The sequence below is a fragment of the Aureobasidium melanogenum genome (assembly GCF_000721775.1).
Source record: "Aureobasidium melanogenum CBS 110374 unplaced genomic scaffold scaffold_12, whole genome shotgun sequence".
In the NCBI taxonomy this organism is placed as follows: domain Eukaryota; kingdom Fungi; phylum Ascomycota; class Dothideomycetes; order Dothideales; family Saccotheciaceae; genus Aureobasidium; species Aureobasidium melanogenum.
In genome coordinates, this window is record NW_024470064.1 from 216944 (window position 1) to 238829 (window position 21886).

At 50.2% G+C, this 21886-nt stretch overlaps 8 protein-coding genes across 8 annotated transcripts; 5 read left to right on the plus strand and 3 right to left on the minus strand.

Moving 5' to 3' along the window:
* Window positions 1–287: 287 nt before the first annotated feature.
* On the minus strand, window positions 288–1457 carry M437DRAFT_50334 (uncharacterized protein; the record flags this gene model as incomplete). Its single annotated transcript, XM_041021987.1, has 1 exon — window positions 288–1457. The coding sequence occupies one exon, from the start codon at window positions 1455–1457 to the stop codon at window positions 288–290; it is 1170 nt and encodes a 389-aa protein (XP_040879159.1).
* A 3740-nt stretch (window positions 1458–5197) lies between these two features.
* On the plus strand, window positions 5198–9896 carry M437DRAFT_75808 (uncharacterized protein; the record flags this gene model as incomplete). The annotated part of the gene is made up of 9 exons (XM_041026490.1): window positions 5198–5580; window positions 5635–6933; window positions 6989–8508; window positions 8539–8654; window positions 8685–8740; window positions 8780–9093; window positions 9124–9198; window positions 9229–9241; window positions 9275–9896. The coding sequence occupies 9 exons, from the start codon at window positions 5198–5200 to the stop codon at window positions 9894–9896; spliced, it is 4398 nt and encodes a 1465-aa protein (XP_040879160.1).
* Window positions 9897–10387: 491 nt separating this feature from the next.
* Window positions 10388–11335, plus strand: M437DRAFT_66576 (uncharacterized protein; the record flags this gene model as incomplete). The annotated part of the gene is made up of 2 exons (XM_041024779.1): window positions 10388–10784; window positions 10842–11335. 2 exons carry the CDS (start codon window positions 10388–10390, stop codon window positions 11333–11335), a joined length of 891 nt encoding a protein of 296 aa, XP_040879161.1.
* Window positions 11336–11779: 444 nt separating this feature from the next.
* On the minus strand, window positions 11780–13368 carry M437DRAFT_50056 (Creatinase/aminopeptidase; the record flags this gene model as incomplete). Its single annotated transcript, XM_041021940.1, has 4 exons — window positions 11780–11973; window positions 12023–12908; window positions 12962–13201; window positions 13255–13368. 4 exons carry the CDS (start codon window positions 13366–13368, stop codon window positions 11780–11782), a joined length of 1434 nt encoding a protein of 477 aa, XP_040879162.1.
* Window positions 13369–13852: 484 nt separating this feature from the next.
* On the plus strand, window positions 13853–15483 carry M437DRAFT_66578 (major facilitator superfamily transporter; the record flags this gene model as incomplete). The annotated part of the gene is made up of 3 exons (XM_041024780.1): window positions 13853–14064; window positions 14113–14794; window positions 14848–15483. The coding sequence occupies 3 exons, from the start codon at window positions 13853–13855 to the stop codon at window positions 15481–15483; spliced, it is 1530 nt and encodes a 509-aa protein (XP_040879163.1).
* Window positions 15484–17216: 1733 nt separating this feature from the next.
* Window positions 17217–18800, plus strand: M437DRAFT_50106 (uncharacterized protein; the record flags this gene model as incomplete). Its single annotated transcript, XM_041021950.1, has 3 exons — window positions 17217–18182; window positions 18239–18649; window positions 18699–18800. The coding sequence occupies 3 exons, from the start codon at window positions 17217–17219 to the stop codon at window positions 18798–18800; spliced, it is 1479 nt and encodes a 492-aa protein (XP_040879164.1).
* Window positions 18801–18862: 62 nt separating this feature from the next.
* Window positions 18863–19784, minus strand: M437DRAFT_49829 (uncharacterized protein; the record flags this gene model as incomplete). The annotated part of the gene is made up of 2 exons (XM_041021900.1): window positions 18863–19210; window positions 19263–19784. The coding sequence occupies 2 exons, from the start codon at window positions 19782–19784 to the stop codon at window positions 18863–18865; spliced, it is 870 nt and encodes a 289-aa protein (XP_040879165.1).
* Window positions 19785–20996: 1212 nt separating this feature from the next.
* M437DRAFT_66581 (uncharacterized protein) lies at window positions 20997–21869 on the plus strand (the record flags this gene model as incomplete). The annotated part of the gene is made up of 1 exon (XM_041024781.1): window positions 20997–21869. One exon carries the CDS (start codon window positions 20997–20999, stop codon window positions 21867–21869), a length of 873 nt encoding a protein of 290 aa, XP_040879166.1.
* Window positions 21870–21886: the final 17 nt, after the last annotated feature.

Below are 21886 nucleotides of genomic sequence, written 5' to 3' on the forward strand. Positions count from 1 at the left end.
TCTATTACCATATGTGATGGGTGTGAACAGCAATCGCAAGGAGAGTCGACAAGGGCGTCTGATTGGATGTACGCAGTTGGTTGGACGGAAAATGTGCCTCGACGACGACCCTTCCTATTTCGGACTAGTCTTTCGTCCGGCAACAACGCAGTATCACACTCGCGTCTTAGGTCACATGATGAACCAGGGAGATGGTCATTGGAAAGGAAACAATGATTAGATATGTACAAAAGAAAAAGGACATTACGAAATTCGAGCCTTTCTGGTCATCATCTCAGCTCACCTACTTACCCATTATAAGCAACGAGGAAGAAGCCCAAGAATGCATATCCACCTCCACATCTGACGTTGGAGCTATTCGGTATCATGTACAATGCTTGCGTTGAGGGACACCATCCAAACCCATACACGACAGGATTGCCATTCGGCGGTCCACTACTTTGGCAGCCGCCGAAGTAGCTTCCAGCACTCCGCCCTAGATTTCTGCAGGTCAACGTGTACGATGCTGAGGAAGGTGCCTCGATGTAAATTCGGTTGTCTGCAGTGCCAGAATTGGGCTCATAGTGGTCCACAAGTGTCAGAGAAGGATCCTGCCACGAACGAGGCATTCCAGCATCGTCGATAAAGAAAGGCATGGCGGCTGAAGCGTCGCTGGTGAAGACAACAGCACCAGAGCCATCGCGGCTGACATACAGGGCTCTGTTGCCTGATTGAGAGAGAATGAAGAGATCTGGAGATTTGGTTGCGGTTGCATATGCTGTAAGTGTTGTCGTTGTTGTGGTCACTACGGTAACTGTGGTAGACACAGGTGCGGCCTCAACACTACATGCGTTGGTGACGTCCGAGGGCGCGAATGTGGCAAGAACGCTGGGTTCTCCAGTCATGGTGCTCGACGTTGTAGTTGAATTTGCGGCGGACGAATCAAGCTGTCGACGTCTCAAAGGCTCGGCCGTAGTCCCTGGCGCAGCAGTGACCATACCTCTCTTGCGTCTTCCATAGTTGACGGTAATGGTCGAGGTAGTTGTGGTGCTGATGACTTGAGTCGAGGTCGTTGTTGGTGTGCTGTACGACAGTAATGAGGAACAGTAAGGTTGTAGAGTAGCCGACTGGATAGCATCTCGGGCTTCTTTGAAACCGCAAGTCAGAGCGGCGCCAACATCAGTAGGGTTGTAAGCGCCTAGTAACCTGACATTGTTGAAGCCGAGGTTCAGTGTTGGCCATGGACCACCCGGTTGACCTTGACAGTATGCAGTGATGGTGAAACTGCCTGTTCCATTGTAACTTGCAGAAGTCGTCGTATTGAAGGACACGAAGGCAGGGCTACTGCTGTCGTAGCGCACATAGCTCAGAGTATCGTGGTCTGTAGCCTTGACCTGGATGTCGCAACGCACACCGCTAGGCAAACCAGCAGGATAATTCAGGAAGACATCATAACCAACAAACAGTTGTTCACCCATGTAAAGTGTTACACCCGGCTGGCTGAGTCCGCCCCAAGCATAGCCGTTCACGAAGTTGCTGTCGGGAGTAATGGAAAGCATACCTGCAAATGCGTAGCAAGATCCTGTGGCGTTGACTGCAGGTGTGTTGACTTGCATATCGGAACTCTTTCCCTGAGTAAACTTGCTCCAAGGAGTGATAGAGCTTGCGGCGAAGTCTCCATTGCTGAGCAGCTTCTGATTGGTTGAGTGTGTGGGATAGGTGACGGCATTATTCGAGCTCAGAGGCACAGCCTTGAGTGTGATCCCGGTTGTGTTGCCTTGAGACATAGCAAGGTATCGAGCATCGCCAGTACTGACCGCCCAGCTCTGGAAAACATCGGGGGTGCGAGCAGATGTGTACTGGCAACTCAATACAAGACTGCTATCGAGACTGCAACTCAGAGGCACATTGTTTGAGTCGCCAAGGGGTGCCACTACGGTTGACTGACTTTTCACCGAGAAAGCTTGTCTGTTACCTGACAAGACTGAGTTCGATCCCCAGTAGACGTAGCCGGTGGTACAATCGAGCGTGAAGTTTAGGGAGACGTACCCGACATCGAAGCCAACTGCAGTAGCACCATTCGTCAAGCCTTGCATTGGGGTGCCATCAATTGCAGTGTTGGTCCCATATATGTATAGTTGAAAGGTCTCGTTGGCAGCGAGAGGGGACGAGCAGGTTGGGCTTGGCTTCGCAACAGCGGTGGTAGATGTGCTTGCGACATCGCTGGTCGGGGAAACGAGACTTGAAGTTGCCAAGATCGTTGAGGTTGACTGAGCCTTTTTGCTTGTTATCTTCATAGTAGCAGACTTGGGCTTAGTCGAGGTCACGGTGGATGCTGGAATGGTTGAGGTTGATGCGGCAGAAGAACCGTCGTCAACCAACGTAGATGTCGGCGATGAGCTATCACCAGAGTCATCATCGCTTGCTGAAGTGGTAGTAGCAGCACCGTCATCGGCCGGTAAAGTGGTCGCTGCAGATCCATCATCTCCTGTCGGTGTGGTAGTAGCAGAACCATCGTCGCCTACTGAAGTGGTGGCAGCAGAAGAGTCAGATCCATCACCTCCAGAACTTGCATCGGAGCCATCTCCTGAGCCAGGATCGGACGTCGATGTAGGCTTAACCCTGCGCGTGGAAGACGAAGACTTTCTTACAGTGACACCTTTAGCCAAGGTGCCTGTGACAGAAGTTGATACTCTCGTGCTACTCTTCGAGACACTCGACACCTTAGTACCAGCTCTCGAGGCAGATGAGACCGACGATGCTTTGGATGCTGGAGACTTTGTCGAGCTCTTGGCCGATATACCGCCCTTAGCTGATGTAGTTGATGAGGTCTTTGCAGTAAGCTTGCTGCATGCTACACCAATACAACGTCGACTTGACGAGCTTGATAGAGTGGACAATGCAGTGGTCTTCACAGATGTCTTGAATGAGAAGGGCTTCAACGTGAGGTGGCTACAAGGATATAGACCACAATAGCGAATCGAGGAGCTTGAGACAGAAGAACTCTTAGAAGTTCCGCGTGTAGTCAAAGCTTTTGTAGATGGACTGGAGACTTTAGGCGATGACTTGACGGCCGAACTTGTGGGTTTCGTCGTAGTCCTCAGAGTGCTTGCCACAGTTCTGGCAGTAGTCTTCGCAGTAGTTCTCGCAGTAGTCTTTGCAGTAGTCTTCGGGGTCGGCTTAGCGGTGGTCTTCGCAACGCGTACCACGGGAAGCTGTAGAGCAAGCTTCATCTCTTGTGCGGTGGCTGCGATACAGTCACAAGCTGCTGTGAGCTCGGCCGGAGTCATGCCCTCGATTGGTACTGTTTCTCGGGGACTAGACAAAGAGTTAGTCAGATGCAATGTCGTAAATTCGACATTGGCGCGTACCTGTTGAGCCATGTTTCACAGAGATTGGGATTGCTCTCGGCATTGAACTGCACCAAGGCAACGTCCGCTTTGTTACAAGCTGCTGACTTGTCAGACACCTGTGTGTTTCGTCTGGGAAAAGATATGACGTACAATCAAGAGTGCTCGAGGAACTGCTATCATTTGCAGCTGCAGTAGCGAGCCCTGCCAAGCAGATAGGAATGAGATGTTGTAACAACATCGTTCCGCTGCACCAAAAGAACTCACCAGACGTTCTCAAGATCCCCAAGGAAGTACAGGCGAGGCTTTATACAGTCTTGGAAGGCCATGAGACAATATCATACATGCTGCATGACCTTCTTCTCCAACAGAAATTACAACCACAACGGTATCACCATGTTCAAACCGATCAAAAGCTCACGCCTCATGTTGTGACCATAAAGTTCAACATGCTCATTTCAATATAGCAGTTGGGCGTAGGACTTGCTCGGATGTTCTTGCTTCCTGACTGAGACGGTAGCAATAAGGACGAAGAATTTTTCTAGCACATTGGTGGCTCGTTCCAGGCTTGATGAGTATCAACCGAGAAAGGACTATGGCGCGACAAACCTCAGCTGAAGGAGTATGAACGTTGTCGAAAAAGAGAGTCTGCTGCTTAATTCAATGGGCGGGAAGACCGACATACTTTCGCTCGGATATCAGTCAACGGATAGGGCAAGAAGCGCTTTTCGAATATTCACATAAACTCCAATTCATGATTGGCTCTGCTTGAAGGAGGTCAGGTGATATTAGATGCATAAGGTTTGACAGATGTTCGGAGCAGCCGTGAACGAACGAAGCAGAGAATAGTGTCTGGGTCTCCGTTATATACGAGACCGTTTGAATGGTATACAAAAACCTTAGGGACCCGGGCTCCGGTGAGCTCAAAGTAACTCTCTTCGAGAGAAGACCCCAAGCCGGGCTTCTTCCACGAGCACCTGTCTAGAACCCAGTCTCTCCAGAGACATAGAGAGGATGAAACATGAGTAGCCACTTGTTTGTCGAAGACGACGGCGGTCGAGCGGTAGTGACATATCGAGGTCTCGGAACTCGAAATCGAAGAACGACAAACCGTGAGCTGAAGAACGTCTTTTGAGGGGTGCATCCTTGGCGTGCCTAGAAGCTCGATCAAAGCTTCGACATCAAATAAACGAGATAGCGTTATGCAACGTTCTGTAAGAGTGCCAAGCATTAGTTGCTTCCACCTTCGACGGAGGATATTGGTCACAGAACTTTGTTCTACGCGGTTCGAAACAATTGTTTTAGCTTGAGATATAATAATGAAGATTAAGCTGAGAGATCAGAAGAATTACAACGAGGTTGTCTCGACGCAGTACAGCGACAACAGCTTTTTGCTCATCTTGCATAAATTGCACGTTCTCTACCGAGTGCAAAGATGCATTGAGCGGAATCCAACAGAAGCCTTCTCCGACAACCGGTGGAGCTTATTCGCGAGCTTGTCTCCTACTCGGAAAGACCTTCCAAACGTCCACGTCCTCGACTCCTCTTCATCGTTGTTGAAACGTCGAATAATCCGAGGATCTCCTTCTGCACCATTCTCATACCATGTCGAACATACATGGCAATCAGGGCGTTCAACGGTATCTCAGCTTGTGGAAGTTGGACATGTCTGACCTTATGGGTCCTTGAGCGACAGATTAGGTGAGCATAGCAAAAGCTAAGTCACATATATATACTGTAGCGCCTGGCATCATGTACAGCAGAGCAAGGCCGTCGTCGCCAACTCGTCTGTGTGCCTGCTCAATCCTTTGCCCAGCCATTTTTTGTACCTTCGTTTCCCTTGATCACTACCGCGAACATCTGAGGGGATGTTGCGATTCTCGACTTTGATCACTTGGCTGGTTTGGGCGATTGCCTTTGGGCAACTTGCGCAAGCAGCTCCTGCCTCGAAGCCGTCCTGCAGTTCTACTGATGCTGTCCTTACTGCCATCAAGAATGATTTTGGCTCGCCTCTCAACTTCTGCCAATGGTGGTCTGGAGCTTCATACATCTCTTCCAGTCCTATCAATGGTGTCGCCTCTGCCGACATCAGCAGGGTCTGCAAATGCATCGTCGCAACGCCATCTCTGATTGGCAAAACCTCGACCAAAGCAATGGCTTCACCTACTGGCATTAGCAAGGTGCCCAACTTGGATGCTCTTCGCAAGTTGGTTGCCCAGCCTTTGCCCTTTTGCAAGTTTTGGTTCAATGCGTAAGTTCCGTCCCGGATGCCCCAACTCGCTTCTTGTCACTCAATATATCCCAGACCTACCCGCAAAGGCAGTCCTTTCGCAGCCCTTCCTGCTCCCGTAGTGTCTCAAGTCTGCAAGGCTGTCACTGCTACACCTTCCCTGGTAACCACTTCGGCGAAGCCAACACAGCTTTCTTCTTCAACAAAGAAGATACCGTCTGCTTTGCCCACAAAGCAGTCGACGACCTTGTCAAAGCCAACAACATCGTCGAAGCCTGTATCTAAGCTGTCGGTTTCAAGCAAGATCGTGAGCAGCTCTGCCAAGCCGCTCCAAGCCTCGTCCAGCTCAGCCGCATCCTCCAGCACTTCGACCAGTGTTGAGAGCGCTCTGCCTACGCCTTCCGCAGTGGGATCTGTGTTTACAGCTTCTGAAGTTACCTTACCCCCAGCACCGACTGCCACTCTTGCAGCACTGATTCCACCTGGCTTGGACTTGAACAATGTCGAGAATTTGACCCCTGACCCCCAAGCCAATCTCTACTTCGGAGGTGCCCAATCTGCTAACAATGCCACTTCGACCGTCGCTAAGGTTGGTGTTGGTTTCCAGCACCCTTCAGTCGTCCTTGACCACACCAACTATATCAAGAGTGTGCATTGTGACAATTCGAGTATCACCATCGTTTTTAACGACGCGACTGCATTCCAACACTCTGAGACTGAATGGCAGACTGATGGTCACGTTATCCTGGTGACTTCAGAGGATACTTGTGGTGCCAATGGAACCAGCACCATGTTCCTGACCGCATCGTTCACTTTCGATACCACAAACTTGATCGCTGTCGGTCAAGGTCAACAAGCACATTTGGCTGATGTTTTTGATACCCTTGATCTTGATTTCGGCACTGTCACCACTTCGAACACCACCTATGTGCCAAACTGCGGCACTATGAACGGCACTAACGGTACTTTCCCTTCCGCTGCTTGTGGCAATTCTTTCGATGCCACTCTTGATCAAGAACTTGGATACTACAGCGGAGCGGATGCCGATGCCGATTCTGTGCTCGCCGCCATTGCACCCTCTAACCAAGCTACCCTCAACAGAAGATGGCCCAAGTTCATTAGCAAGGCTGTCAGCAAGGTCACCTCAGTTGCCAAAGCGATTGCCGCTCCGGTTGCTAAAGCAGCTGAGAAGGTCCTGCCTGCCTCCGTTACCAAGGCTGTCACGTCTCTTGCCAGCACCGTGAAGTCGGTCGCGTCATCGGCCCTGTCTTTGATACCTGCCGTGACCCTTTCCAAGTCTCTAGATGTTCCTCTCAACCTTGGACCAGCCCAAAATGACCCTTCTCCATGGGGAAATCAATATAAATTTTTCGAGTAAGTGACCTATGTCAGTGTATAACAGACCCTATGAGCTAACAGACATCAACAGATACAGTCCCGATTCTCAGAAAGATGCTGCCATGATCGCTGCGACCCAGAAATCTCTTAACGGCATGTCAAGCTCACTGAACGGCGTCTCCAACCCCAAGCCTGGTATTCAAATGTACTGCGTCGATTGCGGCATCAAGGGCGACTTCCAAGCCGTTGGTACAGTTTCGGCCAGTCTGGCGCAAGGAGTCACCAGATGCGATGTCAGCCTTGATGGTAACCTATACGCAGGTGTCTTCGTCGGTGTCAATGCCTTCGCCGCTTACGAAAAGACCATCAACAAGGATATCATCAACAAAGGTCTTCCCACCTTGAGTATTCCAGGTATCGCGGTCTTGGGTCCAAAAGTCACTGTCTCGATGAACAGTGACCTCAAAGTCCAAGCTGCTGGTCAGATGCTTGTTGGAGCTTCAATGTCCTGGCCAGCCATCCATGCTAGCCTTAATCTCCTGGACAAGACCAAATCTACTCAGTCTGGCTTCACACCCGTGATCACGAAAAAATTCGATGCTTGGGGTGATGTGACGGCGTCTGCCTCTCTAGCGCTTCCCGTCACTCTCTTCTTCGGCGTCGACATCTTGAACGGAAAATACTCGAAGGGTATCTCGCTTGTTGACACTCCTGCCGTCAGTGCGTCTGCCGAACTTGCTATTGCTGCAAGCTATGGGACTGGAGCATCCAATGGTATCACGAGCTCCACTGGATGCCTTGGTATCAAGTACAACATCGGATTGTCGAATGACCTCTCCGTTCATCTGTTAGATATCTCGACGTACACTCTGACTTCTTACCAGAAGCCCAACTTGGCTAATGGTTGTCTTGGTCGCGCCGTCGCAACTGTCCAGCGTACTACGTCCTCATCCGCTGCCCCAACCTCCACTGATGATGCAAGCGGCTCGGCGGCCACTGGTGATGCAGGATCTGGGTCATCTGATGGAAGCGACAGTGGAAGCGGCTCTGCAGCAACGACAACAGACTCGGGCGACTCCTCTGCCCCTACCGATGCCGGCAGTCAACCTTCTTCCAATGCTGGTAGCCAGCCCACCTCTTCTGATGCCGGATCCTCTGACGCTGGAAGTGCACAGACTACGACCAACGCTGGAAGTGCGCAAACCACTGCCAATGCAGGTAGCGCCCAAAGCGCCACCAGTGCAGCCACTGCACAACCAACGGTCTCATCTACCACTAGCAGTGTCGCTGCTCCTACTCAAAGCGCGCTTAAGTGTGGAGATTACTACACGACCAGCGATGGTACTTACTGGCAGGTAGCATGTGGATTTGACTACCCCGGCCATGATATCATGCATACCCCTTACTCTAACATGTCATCTTGTATCGACGCATGTTCGGATTACGGCTCAAGCTGTGTCGGAGTTATTTGGGTTCAGCGTGGTCAGGACGCTCAGAACTGTTGGTTGAAGAGCGCTATTCCGAACAAAGGAAGTATTCCTGCCGGTCTCACCCTCTTCGCCGCCACGCCTGTGACCTATTCACCTCTGGCATCTTGCCCTGGCGCTGACGGTACCACATTTGTTGATGCCCAGAAGCAAGTTTATCAGATCAAATGCAATCTCGACTACGAGGGCTACGATCTAGGCGGTCTGTCCGGCTACAGTAGCTTGGAAGCTTGCATCAATTACTGCGACACGAATCTCGACTGCATTGGTGTGTCTTATGCCTACAATGGCACTTACAAGACACCTCTCTGCTATCCCAAGTACGACATTACAACTTCGCCGCTTGACGCTACGAAGTTCAGATACAAGGTCGATTCTGCTATCAAGATGAATAGGCCGGCCAAAAAGGCTCTTGGCTCATGTCCTTCGATCGACGGCAGCACCTTCTACGACGCCGCAGGAAAGTACTACAAGATCAGCTGTGGTCTCGACTATGAGGGCAACGATATCATTGAGAAGGATGGTATCTCGACTCTTGAGCAATGCATCAATGCTTGCGACGCTACAGCTGGATGCACAGGTGTCGGCTTCGCCCACGATGGCTACTACGGTAGCAACCCGGGATGTTACCTCAAGAGTGCGCAATCGAGCAACCCCATCAACAGTACCACTGACCTCTCCTACATCGTCGACTCTGCCTTCTTGGTAGGTGGATTGCCTTCGAGGAAGAGAGATACAGTAGTGTCCATCAATGACAAGGTCGCCTCACCATCTCCAACATTGACATCCTCCTCGTCGGCATCCGCTTCAACTAGTGGATCGATCTCCTCGACTGCTTCATTAGCACCATCGTCCTCGTCAGTCTCCGCTTCTTCTTCTTCGGCTTCGAGAACATCGATCAGCTCTTCCATCTCAGCGACATCCTCTGCCACTTCGAGCAAGTCAAGTTCTGTTTCCAGCTCGCTGACAAGGTCGTCCACTTCTTCCTCAGTCAGCTCGTCGGCCACAGCCACATCCGACAACTCGACCAACATCATCATTACCGATACCACCGGTCAGCTCCAATTGACCACTTCTGGCGACGGCAACATGTACATGTCTCAAAATGCCTCCGCTGCAAACTTCGCTTCTGACGGAAGTGTCGTTCTCGGAGATGCAGCTGGAAACTTCTTTGTCTACTACCCCGACATGATGGCCGCATATGGAGCTTCCCGTTTCCGTCTCGCCGCATGGGGATCAATTCCTCACGGTGCCCATCTTCTTACTCTGACTCCTTTGCAGAGCGGATCCGTCACGGCATTACTCGCTGTCGATACTCTTGGTAACTTCTTCTTCCCCGTCTTGTGCACATTCGAGGGCGCACAGCAGGCCAAGGTCTTCCTTGTCAAGGATCCTACAGCTGACCTCAGCTTCATTGCTGCGCAAGAGTTGAGATTTACCATGACTGGTGGTGTGGTCAGCCAATGTAATCCGTTGGCGTTGACGTCTAAGGGTCTCCAGGCACTTGCTTAGGGTGTAATTCTCGTATTTCCTTTGTCATAACGTTCATAGCGATATACCTTTTTCGTAATGTATTAATTTCGTTCTCACTTTCCTTGCATGCTGTTCTGCTCGAAACTCGTGACGTCGTTGCTGTGTCCCGGAAGCATACAAGACTAACCCCAGACAAGATTCAAAGGTCTTGAGCGAAGATTCATCTAGCATCTGCTCGGAAGATAGCAGGACGTCGTTATTCAAAGTTGTGATCAAAGTTGCTGGCTTTCAGTAGCAAGGCATGCTTATCCTTGACGTTTGTAAGAAAAGACATTTTCATCAGGCAGTGAAAGCCAAGACCTGGCTACTCATTGGCAAGGAACGTCGCTTGTCCGCATCCATCTTGGTGCTTCACATACGCGCCAAGTTGCATTGCCTTTCTGCCAATCTTTCTACTCTCAGTCAAGCCTGTCTTCAATTATAAGCAGTTCTGCCTTGCAAAGCTCACACAAACACACACACAATTCAACATGATCGACAACGAACGAGGTCGCGTTACCAAAAGAGCGCCCAAGCCTTGCGGCAAGCGCCACCACCATCGCGCTGCCTCTCACATCGCCCGCGGCGGCAAGATTACCACTGATGACTACGCCAAACCTCTGCTTCTACCTCGTCGTATCCTCTGGTGCAGAAGGGAAGGTGAAGCTGAGAAATGGCTCCGCCGCACCCGCCTTCCCTGGTGGTTCTTTGGATCTTTCATCAATTTCTGCTGGCGGTTTAGGAGCGGTGACTATGGCCTAACACAGTGTTTGAGGAGTTATCCCATGGACGAGCAAGTGCTGATCGAGTCAATGGAAGAATATCTTCATGATTGGATCGGAGAGGAAGGTATGGATCACACAGTCATAGTCGATCTCTATGAGCTCGGTATGTGTTCATGTGGTTACCTCGAGGACTAGAATGCGCATACTGAGTGAGAAGCAGAACACCACAGACATCCTGCCTACTTCCTCGAGAAAGCACAACGAGATCTTCTCTTCCTAGTTCAGCACGCCCCAGAGAGAAACCACTTTTATCTGATGCAGAGGCGTAAGTTGGGCATGCTCAGCGAAGAAGATAAAGAGTTCTTGCGCATCAACCCTACTGGCTGGCCTTCCTTCACCCTGCCTATTCGATCTGGTGTCTCTCATTCCGTCATAGATCTGGCCCACGCTCCGCGCGTATCCACCATCAAGCCTTCTCAACAGCTTCAGGATGACAAAGCCTTGAGACCCGATGCAGTTGTCGTCCCTGCTCCTGAGCCCAAAACGGAGCCATCAGCTGCCAACTCTGCTGATTCTCAGACCTTCACCATGGCTCTCCGTCCTAACCCTCGAAGATCTATCAGAGCTGCTCCCGAGCCGGCTGAAAACTACCACGGCTTTCTGGTGCTTCGCTCTCAAACTCGCATCAATCGCGCAAACTTCTTCGGACGCTAGGAGGGATAAGGAACAACCCTGCACAAAATTGCAATGACGGCTAATCTGGACAAGGAAGGCCAAGGGAAAATGTGAACTTGTGTCTATGATTCCCGCAACCATTGATCGCCAAAGCAAGAAGCTCAACATTCGTGGGGCTTTCTGATGGTGGCTTAAGTTTCGTTGATTATCAGAGAGGGTTTGTGGTCTTGCTAAGGAATCAGAGGGGAAGAGATACGTAAGCTCAGGTGGGGGATTTTTGGGACTATCAAAGGACGTTGGGGGATGGATAGCTGTTACTTGTTGGGATCGAGTCCATGCGACGCATCAGTGTCATATCAGAGCATACGCAAAGCAAAATCTTATGCTCTGCAAACAATGCTCTGACAATAGACTACGTTTCTTATTATAAGAGTCCATTGCGAAGATAGCTTTCAATGCCAATCCTACCGAACAATGCTGAAATCAAGGATCGTAAGGCGATACAGCACGCTTCCCGCTGATAACCTCTGCAGGCCCGTTCCCCTTGACAAGATAGATATCCTCATGTCTGACACCAAACTTGTTCTCGAGGTAGATTCCCGGCTCAGCGGTGAACGTCATTCCCGCTCGCAGCAGAGTGTTGTGGTTGCCCTTGTTCAAGTAAGGTGACTCGTGTGCTGCTACAGTCAGCGAAGTGGACGATCAGTGAAGTGCTCAAAGTCATACCTTTGATTCCGATACCATGTCCTAAGCGGTGAGTGAAGGTTCCTTGATAGCCAGCATCATCGATGACTTTTCTGGCTGCGATGTCAACGCTAGCTGCTGTTCCATTCGGTACAAACATTTTTCCGGCTTCTGTCTGAGCTTCCAACACAATATCCCACACCTTGAGTTTCTCGGCGTGCAGCTCGCTCTTCTGCATCTCTGGCGTAGGTAGACGCAGTAGGCGATGAAGGAAAGACTTGGTTGGAGGATCGATGAAGAAGCTTCGGCAGACGTCAGATGAGTAGCCCATATAGTGATACCCAGCATCGATCAAGACCATTGTCTCATGAGTCAGAACCTTGTCTCCAGTAGCAAAGCCGCCATGGGGCAGAGCTGCGTTACCGTCGAACAACACGATATCGAAGAAGAGGTCGAAGCCGATGGTCTTCAAAGTGTTGTCGAGAATCTTGATGACATCGTTTTCTATCAAGCCTGGCTCCAGACATGGTCGCATAGCTCTAATACCCTCGATAGTCCCTGTGTTGACTGCTCGTAACAATTTGATCTCAGCAGGAGTCTTCACTTGACGCACAGCCTCGACTTCACCACCAAGACCGACTGTCTTGAAGCCATTAGCATCCAGCCCTCGTACAAGAAAATCGCGAATTTCTTCGTCAACCATCAGTGTTGCGTTCTTGTCAGGAAATAGACTGTCTTTGAGAGTGCGGTAAGGGTTCCAGTGTTCTTCCCAAACGATGATATCGAGTTCACCTTCGGAAGGGATACCTAGCATTCTCACTCTGCCTTCTTCAAAATGTGGACTTAGGAAAGAGGTTTTGGCTTTGACTTCTCCTGTACTGGTGTTCAGAGAGGGTTGTACAATCATCAGGAAAGGACGTTCTTCTGGCTGCGTCGATGTTAACTATGCTCTAGAAAACCTCTGTATCAAACTCATCGTACCTCCCATGGCTCCCACTGTGGTTGCGAGATGTTCGCATAGTATTGAAACGTATATCCTGGCTCAAGGACAAACCCATCAACACCAGAGACATGTAAGGCTTTAGCTAGATTGTCGCGTCTGTCAAGGAATTCTTGAGCTTCGATTGGGCGCGCATTCTCCAGAAAGTAGAGATCTTTGTGCAAGTTGTCTATCGAACATTGCTGCACACGATCGAATTGTGATTCTGTGGTGAAAGGCTTCTGATGGAAATGTTAGCAGGCAGTCGATGGTGGGCGAGAGGAATATGGCACACCACCATCCATGTCACATAGAGTGCTGCAATGCTCGCTGCGATCCACAACTTCGAACGCTTGCGAGCCTGTTTCCGGCTATCAGACCATTTTGCGGAATCAACATTGGTTTCCATCTTGATATCCATGGCTTTCGAGGTCCGGATGCACACGTATATTCCAGGGCACTGGTCGACGTGAGGAGCTATGCGTCCTCCAAAGCTTCTTGATTTCTGTACAAGGATAAGAATCGCAAAGGATCGATCAGAAAAAAAGTTGTCACTGGTCCGGCATGACAATTGATAGCGGAAAATAGTACAAGATAGCTATCGCATCCTCCCGAGTTGCCTATCTCCCACGTGGCTTGCCCGCTGCTTGCCCGACGCTTGGCCGTGCCCCTCATTCGGGCGATCTGCCGGCGGGGCCTGACACGATGCATGTCGAATGCCAGATTGCTTGTCGCGTGCAGATACATAGATATTGAGAAGTTTGTTTTTCGGTAGGAGATACAATGTGAGGTACCGTGTGATTGCCGAAGTAGGACTTATAGATATTGGCTCCAACTCCCCACTCCATGGTAGATTGTTATCCAACCTATTTTCACCAACCAAGAAAGAAGCCATGTCAGCTTCAGTGGAAAGCATCACGGCGACCTCGTCGGAGCAAGATGCTGTGCATGATGTTGATAAAATAGATGGATCGAAAAATGGTGCTACTGGAGTGGTCGAAGTCATGGACTTGGAGGAAGGAGAGGCGGGAAAGACATTCTACAGCAAAGTATCTGTGGTCATGATGGTCATCTTCTCCGGTCTTGCAATTGGATCAGACGGATAGTAAGTCGTCTTTGGCGTTTGAGCGTGTTTCATCGCTGACTTTTGCAGTAACGCTGCAGTCATCGGAAACGTCGAGCTGTTGCTGGCCATTCTCTATCCAGAATCTCTTACGAACTCAATCTACACCCGACTCTCGAATGCGTTCCTTATCGGCATGATCGTGGGCATGCTGATGTTTGGTGTCATTGCTGATCAACTTGGCCGCAAGACTGGCGCTGTAGCGACAACTGCATTGCTGGTTCTGGGCATCGTGTTGTCGACTGCTGCAAAAGGAACCGATGAGACTGGCATGTTCTGGATGCTCATCATCGCCCGCGGTATTGCTGGCGTTGGTGCTGGCGGTGAATATCCAGTCAGTGGTGCTGGTGCGGCTGAGGCAAGCGATGAGAACAAAGGCATGCGCAAGCACCGAGGCTTCATGTTCGCTATGATCGCAGATCTCTCGGCTTCTCTGGGCTACGTCTTTGGCGGTCTTGTGCCTCTGCTCCTTCTACTCTGTGTGGGACAGAAGAAGGAGAAGTATGATATCGTTTGGCGACTCAGCTTTGCTCTGGGTTTGATTCCGCCAGTGTCAATCTTCTGGTTCCGATATAAAATGGCAGTCTCGACCGCTTACCGCAAAGCATCAATGAGAAAACAGAAAGTTCCTTATCTGCTGGCCATCAAGCGTTATTGGCGACCTTTGCTCGGCGCGTCATCAACATGGTTCTTGTACAACTGGATCGCAATTGTAAGTCCTGTCATAACCTCAATCCTGAGTATCGAAATTGACCACGTTTGCAGCCCTTCGGTATCTTCTCTGGCACCATCACAAATAAAGTCAATGCTGGCGACTCACTCATCACTAACCTTGGCTGGGGTGTCGTGATCAACTGCTTCTACATCCCAGGTCCATTCATCGGCGGATATCTTTCAGACAAGATTGGTCGCCGCAAGACCATGGCACTTGGATTTGCCATGCAAGCTGTGCTTGGCTTTGTCCTGGGCGGAGCATACCACAGAATCGTGCCCATCTTCCCCCTATTCGTGGTCATGTATGGCGTTTTCCTCACGCTCGGAGAAGTCGGTCCTGGATCTACTGTCGTTTTGGCATCCTCTGAGAGCTTCCCTACTGCCATTCGCGGACAGATGATGGGACTTTGTTCGGCGATCTCGAAAGCTGGAGCTGCTATCGGTACTCAAGTATTCATTCCAATCACGTCAAGCGCAGGTGATCAAGGTGCTTTTTTGGTTGGATCGGGGTTTGCTGTACTAGGTGCGCTGATAGCATTCTTCGTCATCCCAGATGTTGGCAGAAAGCTGGAAGACGAAGATGAGAATTGGAAGAAGTATCTGGAAGAGAATGGTTGGGTTGCTGATTGGGGCGATAGCGAGACACAAGATCCGAAAGGTGTCGTCATCAATGACAGAGTTTCCTAGATAGCTGCAAGGTGGCCCATTGTGGATCTTGGGCTTTCAGGAGGCGACGTTGGACTGTTGTAATATGGCGGTTTTGATGTCCGAATGAATCGTATCATGACTTTCTGCACCATGCCTCGGTTCCCCAGCTGTTATGCACTAAGTTGCGTCCCTGAATTCTGTATGGCAAAATACACCATCCCGTATAAAATAAACTTGATCCCACAATGACAGCATGGAGATGCGAAATCCACCTTGATTCTTGCTCAATGTTCAATCTCAAGACCCCTTCTTCCCATGTAAGGCGGAACCCCCATGTAATGTATGGCGCTAATGCAATTGGCTGTTTTGTCGCCGCAAGAATAGCTGCCGCGACCAGGTATACAATGAGCGAGTATGGGCTATGTTTGACAGGCGTCAGAGATGGCTGCACTTGAGAGTGGCTGGACACTGTTGGAAACATACTATAGAAGAAAAGTCCCAATAATGATGAGAACCAAGCCGCTGATGAAGCGGAATATGTCTGAAATGTTGAGTAAGACACAGCAAGAGACAGCAGATATTAACGGTGGTAGACACCTTCTTTAGAGGGCAACTTCATGTTGTACTGACCATTTATCAGACACTACAGAAGCTTGAGATGACATGCAGTCGCCTTGGACGTTGGGCGGCCGCTTCGGCGAGCTTGCTCTGCATAAAACAGCGACGCCGACTGGCCAAAAGTCGTGGCGGTTGAGAACGTGGGTCGACTGGATTTGATGCATCGACTCTCCGACATACCATTACTCAACAGGAAAGCAAACACATCGTTTTCTCTGCATTGAGGCACACTTGACGGTCGGACTTTTGGTGTAACCAATACTGTCGGACCAACCAACATAGCCACAAGCAGGTGTCATGCCTCGAACTCCAGGGATTGTCCACGGAAGTTTTCCTCGGCAAATTATGCCAGCTGTGCGGTGTTGAATCCTGCGGGACTTGGCTGTGTCAGGAGAATTTGAGGTGCTCGATACGACGGTTCGCGTCACAACGTCTCAGACTGGTCATGCCAACAACATGGAGGGTTTCAAAAGTGGTTGCCTGAAGGATGCTGAACACTTCGGACGCTCCGTGGAACTTGAGGACTGGTCAGAAGTCGCGACGTTCCACAGGCAGCGGTGGTGAAGGATTATGCGAACCCGAAACCGAGCATCAGCAACACACAGCTCATCCTGCAGCTCTTGCGCCACATACTTTCCTGTAACAATCTGACAAGAGCGAAACCGAAAGCGAGCTGTCAGCAGAGTGCATGCTCACAACGTCTTTTCGTGTAGCAAGTGACAATAGCGAGACCGAATCCGAGATGTCAGAAGAAAGGATCCCCAGTCTGGCAACAATCCTTCGTGTATCAATTTGACAAGAGCGAGACCGAAAGCGAGCTGTCAGGCGAAAGCGTGCCCAGTTCGGCCAAGCATTGTCAAGCATTTGTGGGTGCCTGAGCCCAATTGAAGCTATCACAGAAGAGGGCTGGACCATGCTCCGAAAATGGTCAAGTGAGGGAGTCGCAGGATCAACTCAGCCACCTTGATGGATTGTGAACATACGACCGACTATACATTACGGCCGCAGCAATTCAGACAAGCCAAAGCCACACTTGCAACCATCCTCGAGTGGTGATCTATAAAAGCTATGTATGCCTCTTGTTCTGCTGAGGGGACTGATCACATCTTTTTGTCTCTCATTTATCATTACCTGAATCACCTATATCAGATCACATGGCTCAAATCATCACCAATATCGTTCAGAATGTCGGAGGCGGCATTGGCTTTGTATCAGAAGCGTACAAAGCTCACAAGGCAAACAAGACACAATCAAAGTCCGAGACGGACTCGCAGCAGCAAGAAAACTCAATTGGTGATGCAGTCTCGGCGCTGAATCCCGAAGAAGAGGCATGGGCGCTTGATGAAGCCCAGGACGACCTCATTGGCGAACCTCAGGCTCAGAACAAAGACGAAGCGACTGATCCGGCCACTCTTGCAGACGCATTCATTTCGAGACTGCCACCCTCCTTGACTGCAGCTGAACCACCTCTTCCAAGAGAAAAGCTGCCCTTCCCGATCATAATTCCACAACGTCGGCCGAAAGATCGCAGCCGCGGTCTGGTCAGAGCTTACCCTCCCATCCTCGAGTCCCGCGGTATCGACCAAACCACTTTCATCGACTTCATCGAGACCTTCAACAAGTCCACACAAGCGACAAAGTGGATCGCAGCCCTCAACCTCGCATCCATCGGTACAATCTGGTTACCTACTGTCACATCCATTTTAGTGTCCATGGCCATCACTGCAACCACCACAGCAGCAATGGAGGTTCAAGGCCGGTACAAGACGAACAAATTCCTGGACAAGATGAATAAAGGATTCTTTATTCCAAAAGGACTGTTTTGCTTGGTTTTGACGTGGAACCCTGATACAGATGAGGCAAGGACTGCTGTAGACTTCAACGGCATGGCGGCAAAAGTGGTGAATGCACAAAATGGAAGTTTCATGACTTCGCTTCGCAAGTCTAATGGTAAGACTTATGGAGAATTCCAATGGCCTGAGACGGCACCTTTGATCTACCCAGGTCTGGATGCTCTGGTCTCGTCAACAGGTCCAGACGCATCATCCACAAAGTCGTCTTTGCAGAAGAAGAGGCGATTCGTAGAAGACTACATGGACCGACGAGCTCAAGCCCATTTTGTAAGTTGGGACGTCAAGCTGTTCGCGGACCGATGACTGACGGAATTGTATCACAGGCGAAAGACAACCCGGACAGCGCTCTTGCTGCAGGTCCAAAGCCAGAGTTTGCTTCTCGTTTTGCTGACCCAAGTCATCCAGCCAACAACGGTTCGCTGGTCGCGTTGCTGTCGGGTGGAGCGATTCAGATACCTGAACGTAACGACATGTTAGGCGGGCGCGGTGGACCTCTCGGTGGTCGTGGCAGTTTGCATGGTGCACGCTTCGACCGCAATGCCATTTCCGGACGAGGCATGAGCAGTCGAGGTCCGTTGGGAAGGGGTCTCGGTGGCTTGTTCGAAGTTGCACAACCCCACACACGTCCCTCAAACTCGTCCAGGAGGATGCAGCAAAGTTCAGGGGCATTGCGTGGTGGCCGAAGCGGCAGTAGCGCCGGGCCATTGGGAATTGTGCAAAAGGTCATGAAGAAGGTACGTCGTATCAGCTCACTGTGCTGGTTCCTTACTGACCATGAAACAGGATGTTCTGTACCTGCTTATCGTCGACATGCCTTCGGACGAAGAATTGGCTGCAGCACAAGGAGTTGCTTCTGAGTTGTTGGCGAATCAGACAAGGAATTGACGTGACATAAGAATTTCGTATTAGGGTTAGGGTATCTTCGGTACAATCAGCAAAATGAATATCTATGAAGCTGTCCAAACTCTGAAGCTTCCAAACTCCCAATATGCGTTCTCAAAAGCTGTGGCATTGTTCTTGACCAGATCTGCGCAGGTACCTGGACATCCATACTCTGTGGAGTAGACGCTAGTTGAACCTGCCCAACTGCCGCACAGATCGATGTTGGCAATGATGGACTGGTTCTTGAAGTGTGAGGAGATGTCGCAATCAGTGCTGGGGAAGTCTGCGACAGGGGTGCCCCATTGTGATGGGTCGGGTGAGGAGTCGTTGGTAGAAACGAGATCAGAAGGCGGGTCCGAGCGGCTGAAAGTCCACATGCGGATGCCTGCATCGCGGAGCTCCATGGCGAAAAGCTGTTAAGGAATTAGCTTAAGAAAAGTAGCAAAAGATTGAAGCTTGACTCACTGCGCCACCTGCTTCGTTCAACGCCGCGCCGTAACTGCTCTTGGGACCGAAAACGCCACATCCTTCATTTTCGTTTGTCGAGTTCCAACAGTTTGTGCTGTGTACTGTGCCAGTTTCCTTGCGCTTCGTTTTCATCGTGCAGCCCTTGGAAGTGTGCAGTGTCATCTGGTTTCCTTTGTTTCCTTGCTCAACGGCTTCAATGACATCAATTTCTCCATGTTCAGGCCAATTGTTGGGGTCCGATAGCCACACAGCAGGCCATGTACCACAACCATATGGCGAGTGGATGACATCAAACACGAACAGTCCATTGTTCCATTGGTTCTTGGATGTGATGCGAATCGAGTTTCTGTCTGTGATACCAGTGCTCGTATCGTCGACTCTAAGGATGGCTGAATTTTCACCGGCGTAGGTGAGGTTGCTGTATGCTGCTTGCGCTGAAGACAGATACACGACGTTTCCGCTGCTTGGATCGGCTTTGTCGAAGTAGTCAAAGTGGTCGAAGAAAGTGGTTCCGTTCATACGCTCATTGATTGTGTAGTTTAATGGGTAATAGTCCGGATACGAGCTGGAGTTTGAGTCTTTTGTGCCTACGACAGCACCCACGACTACGGCGACGATGATTGCGATGACTGCAACAGCTCCGATGCTTTGCCATTTCCGTGACCAGTGTAGAGGGTTGAGTTTTGATCCCGTGGGTGTTTGACCCTGGGGCATGTAACCCTGGGGTTCCGTATCGATGTTGTGCTCGAATTTCGACATGATGGATGTGGATGGAGCTCAAGAGTGAAGAAGAGAGAGCGCGAACAAATATAAGGCAACAGCTTCCCCAACTAACGGTGATAGACATTCATATATCGATCCTTCCGTAACTTTCTGCCAAAACAAGCCACCGACGAATGGAATGCCTCAGGGCGCCTTCCTCATCAAATTCAACATGCTACGGCGACTTGGCGACAACATCCATCCTTGTTGAATGCCGTGCAGACGCGTCTTCTATCGTTCATTATGCTGCGACGATAGAGAAATTTCGCAGGGTCTTGAAAACCGTTGAAGAAAGCCGCGAAGCTTGTGGTTGAAGCCGCGTCGCCATGTCGTCAGCTTTTTGAGAATCGATGTTACGGCCGACTCTGCTGCTTCGCAAAATTTGCGATATTAGACATTGGACTCATCTTGCCGCCAATTGGGTTTTCATACTGTAGTGATACTGTATACTACTGTCGCTGGACGCAGGTTTTTTGACCAGACTGCCGGTCGCTGTGGTTGTCTCGTGTTGTTTCGTCGCGGATTCGCGATGGCCGGGAGTGAATTCGCAATTCTAGCAAAGTTGGTTGTTGCCGATCGATCGTCGTTGACAGCAAGATCAAGCGCTCCATGTCTATTTTCCACGACAAGAGCTCCTCAAATGCTTGTTGCTGCTTATCGCAGACGGGCAATTCAGTGTAGAGTTATCAACCGTATCTGGTTTTGTCAGGGTTACTCGCCCTTCATAAAATGAATGTCGAGATTTCTCTTTCGCCCAATCATCTCTTGATGGACTCTACTGTGCCTCTCGAGAGTGACATGGCGTGCACTTGAAGATGGTGTTCTTGTCGTGTCGTCGCTGTCTCCCCAGCACTTCCCCAACAGCGAGAGCTTGTTTGTTGACGCCGATCACCACGGCTATCGTCCCGACTTCCGAGCCTCTTTCGACAACCTCACCTGGAAATACATGCTCCCACACACGGATATAAAATGGCGCACGAAGACCTTATTTTCCACCTTAACCTTCTTTATCAAACCTTCGCTGCTCTCCACTACATTTCTGCTGACGACATCATCTCCCCACCAATTCCGATCAACCTTGCTGCCGCTCATGAAGCTGGACTTTCGTCCGAGGTGATCGCTCATTTGCAACGACTACCACAATTGAAGAGCGAGATCTATTCGAAAGCAATCCTTCCTGATGGGTCACAGCCTGTGTGCTATGTTGATGATAACCTCGATTGGGCGCGGACACCGACTTATCAGGATGCACCAGAGATCTCTGAACATGCTTTTGTGCTGAGCAATCCGAATATCTATGGTACTTCTTTGATTTATGATACTGTCTCGGAAAGACTGCTGCCTTGGCTGGCATGGGGAAAGCATGTCGATCTCGAGATTCCAGAGGTTAAGAACCCCTTCGAGCTAGACGATGCGAAGCCAGTAAAAGAGATCATGAGTCCTTGGATAGCGAAATTGATAAGGCTGGAATGGGTACCTTACAAAGAGGAACTCAGCTCAGAGCCTGATGAAGAATATCTGACACAAGTCAACGTAGATGTTTTGGATCAATACCAGGCACAATTCATCAAGTTCAGCATGAGACATGTGTACTTGGCTGCTGGATGGGATGACAAGGCTGCTGACTTGGAAGCTGCTCAGAGAGGATTTGATGGTGACCTGTTTGAGGCCAAAAAGTTGGAGTGGATTCGAAAGACGCAAGAAATACTTGATAGGGCATATGAACAAGGATGGGAATGGTCGAGGATACGGACGAACCTGCGTCTTGGAAACAGTGAGAAAGTCAGACTCCTTGATGACTGGCTATCCGAAGGACAACGACCAAAACATATCGAGATCTGATACAAGATTGACTCCAA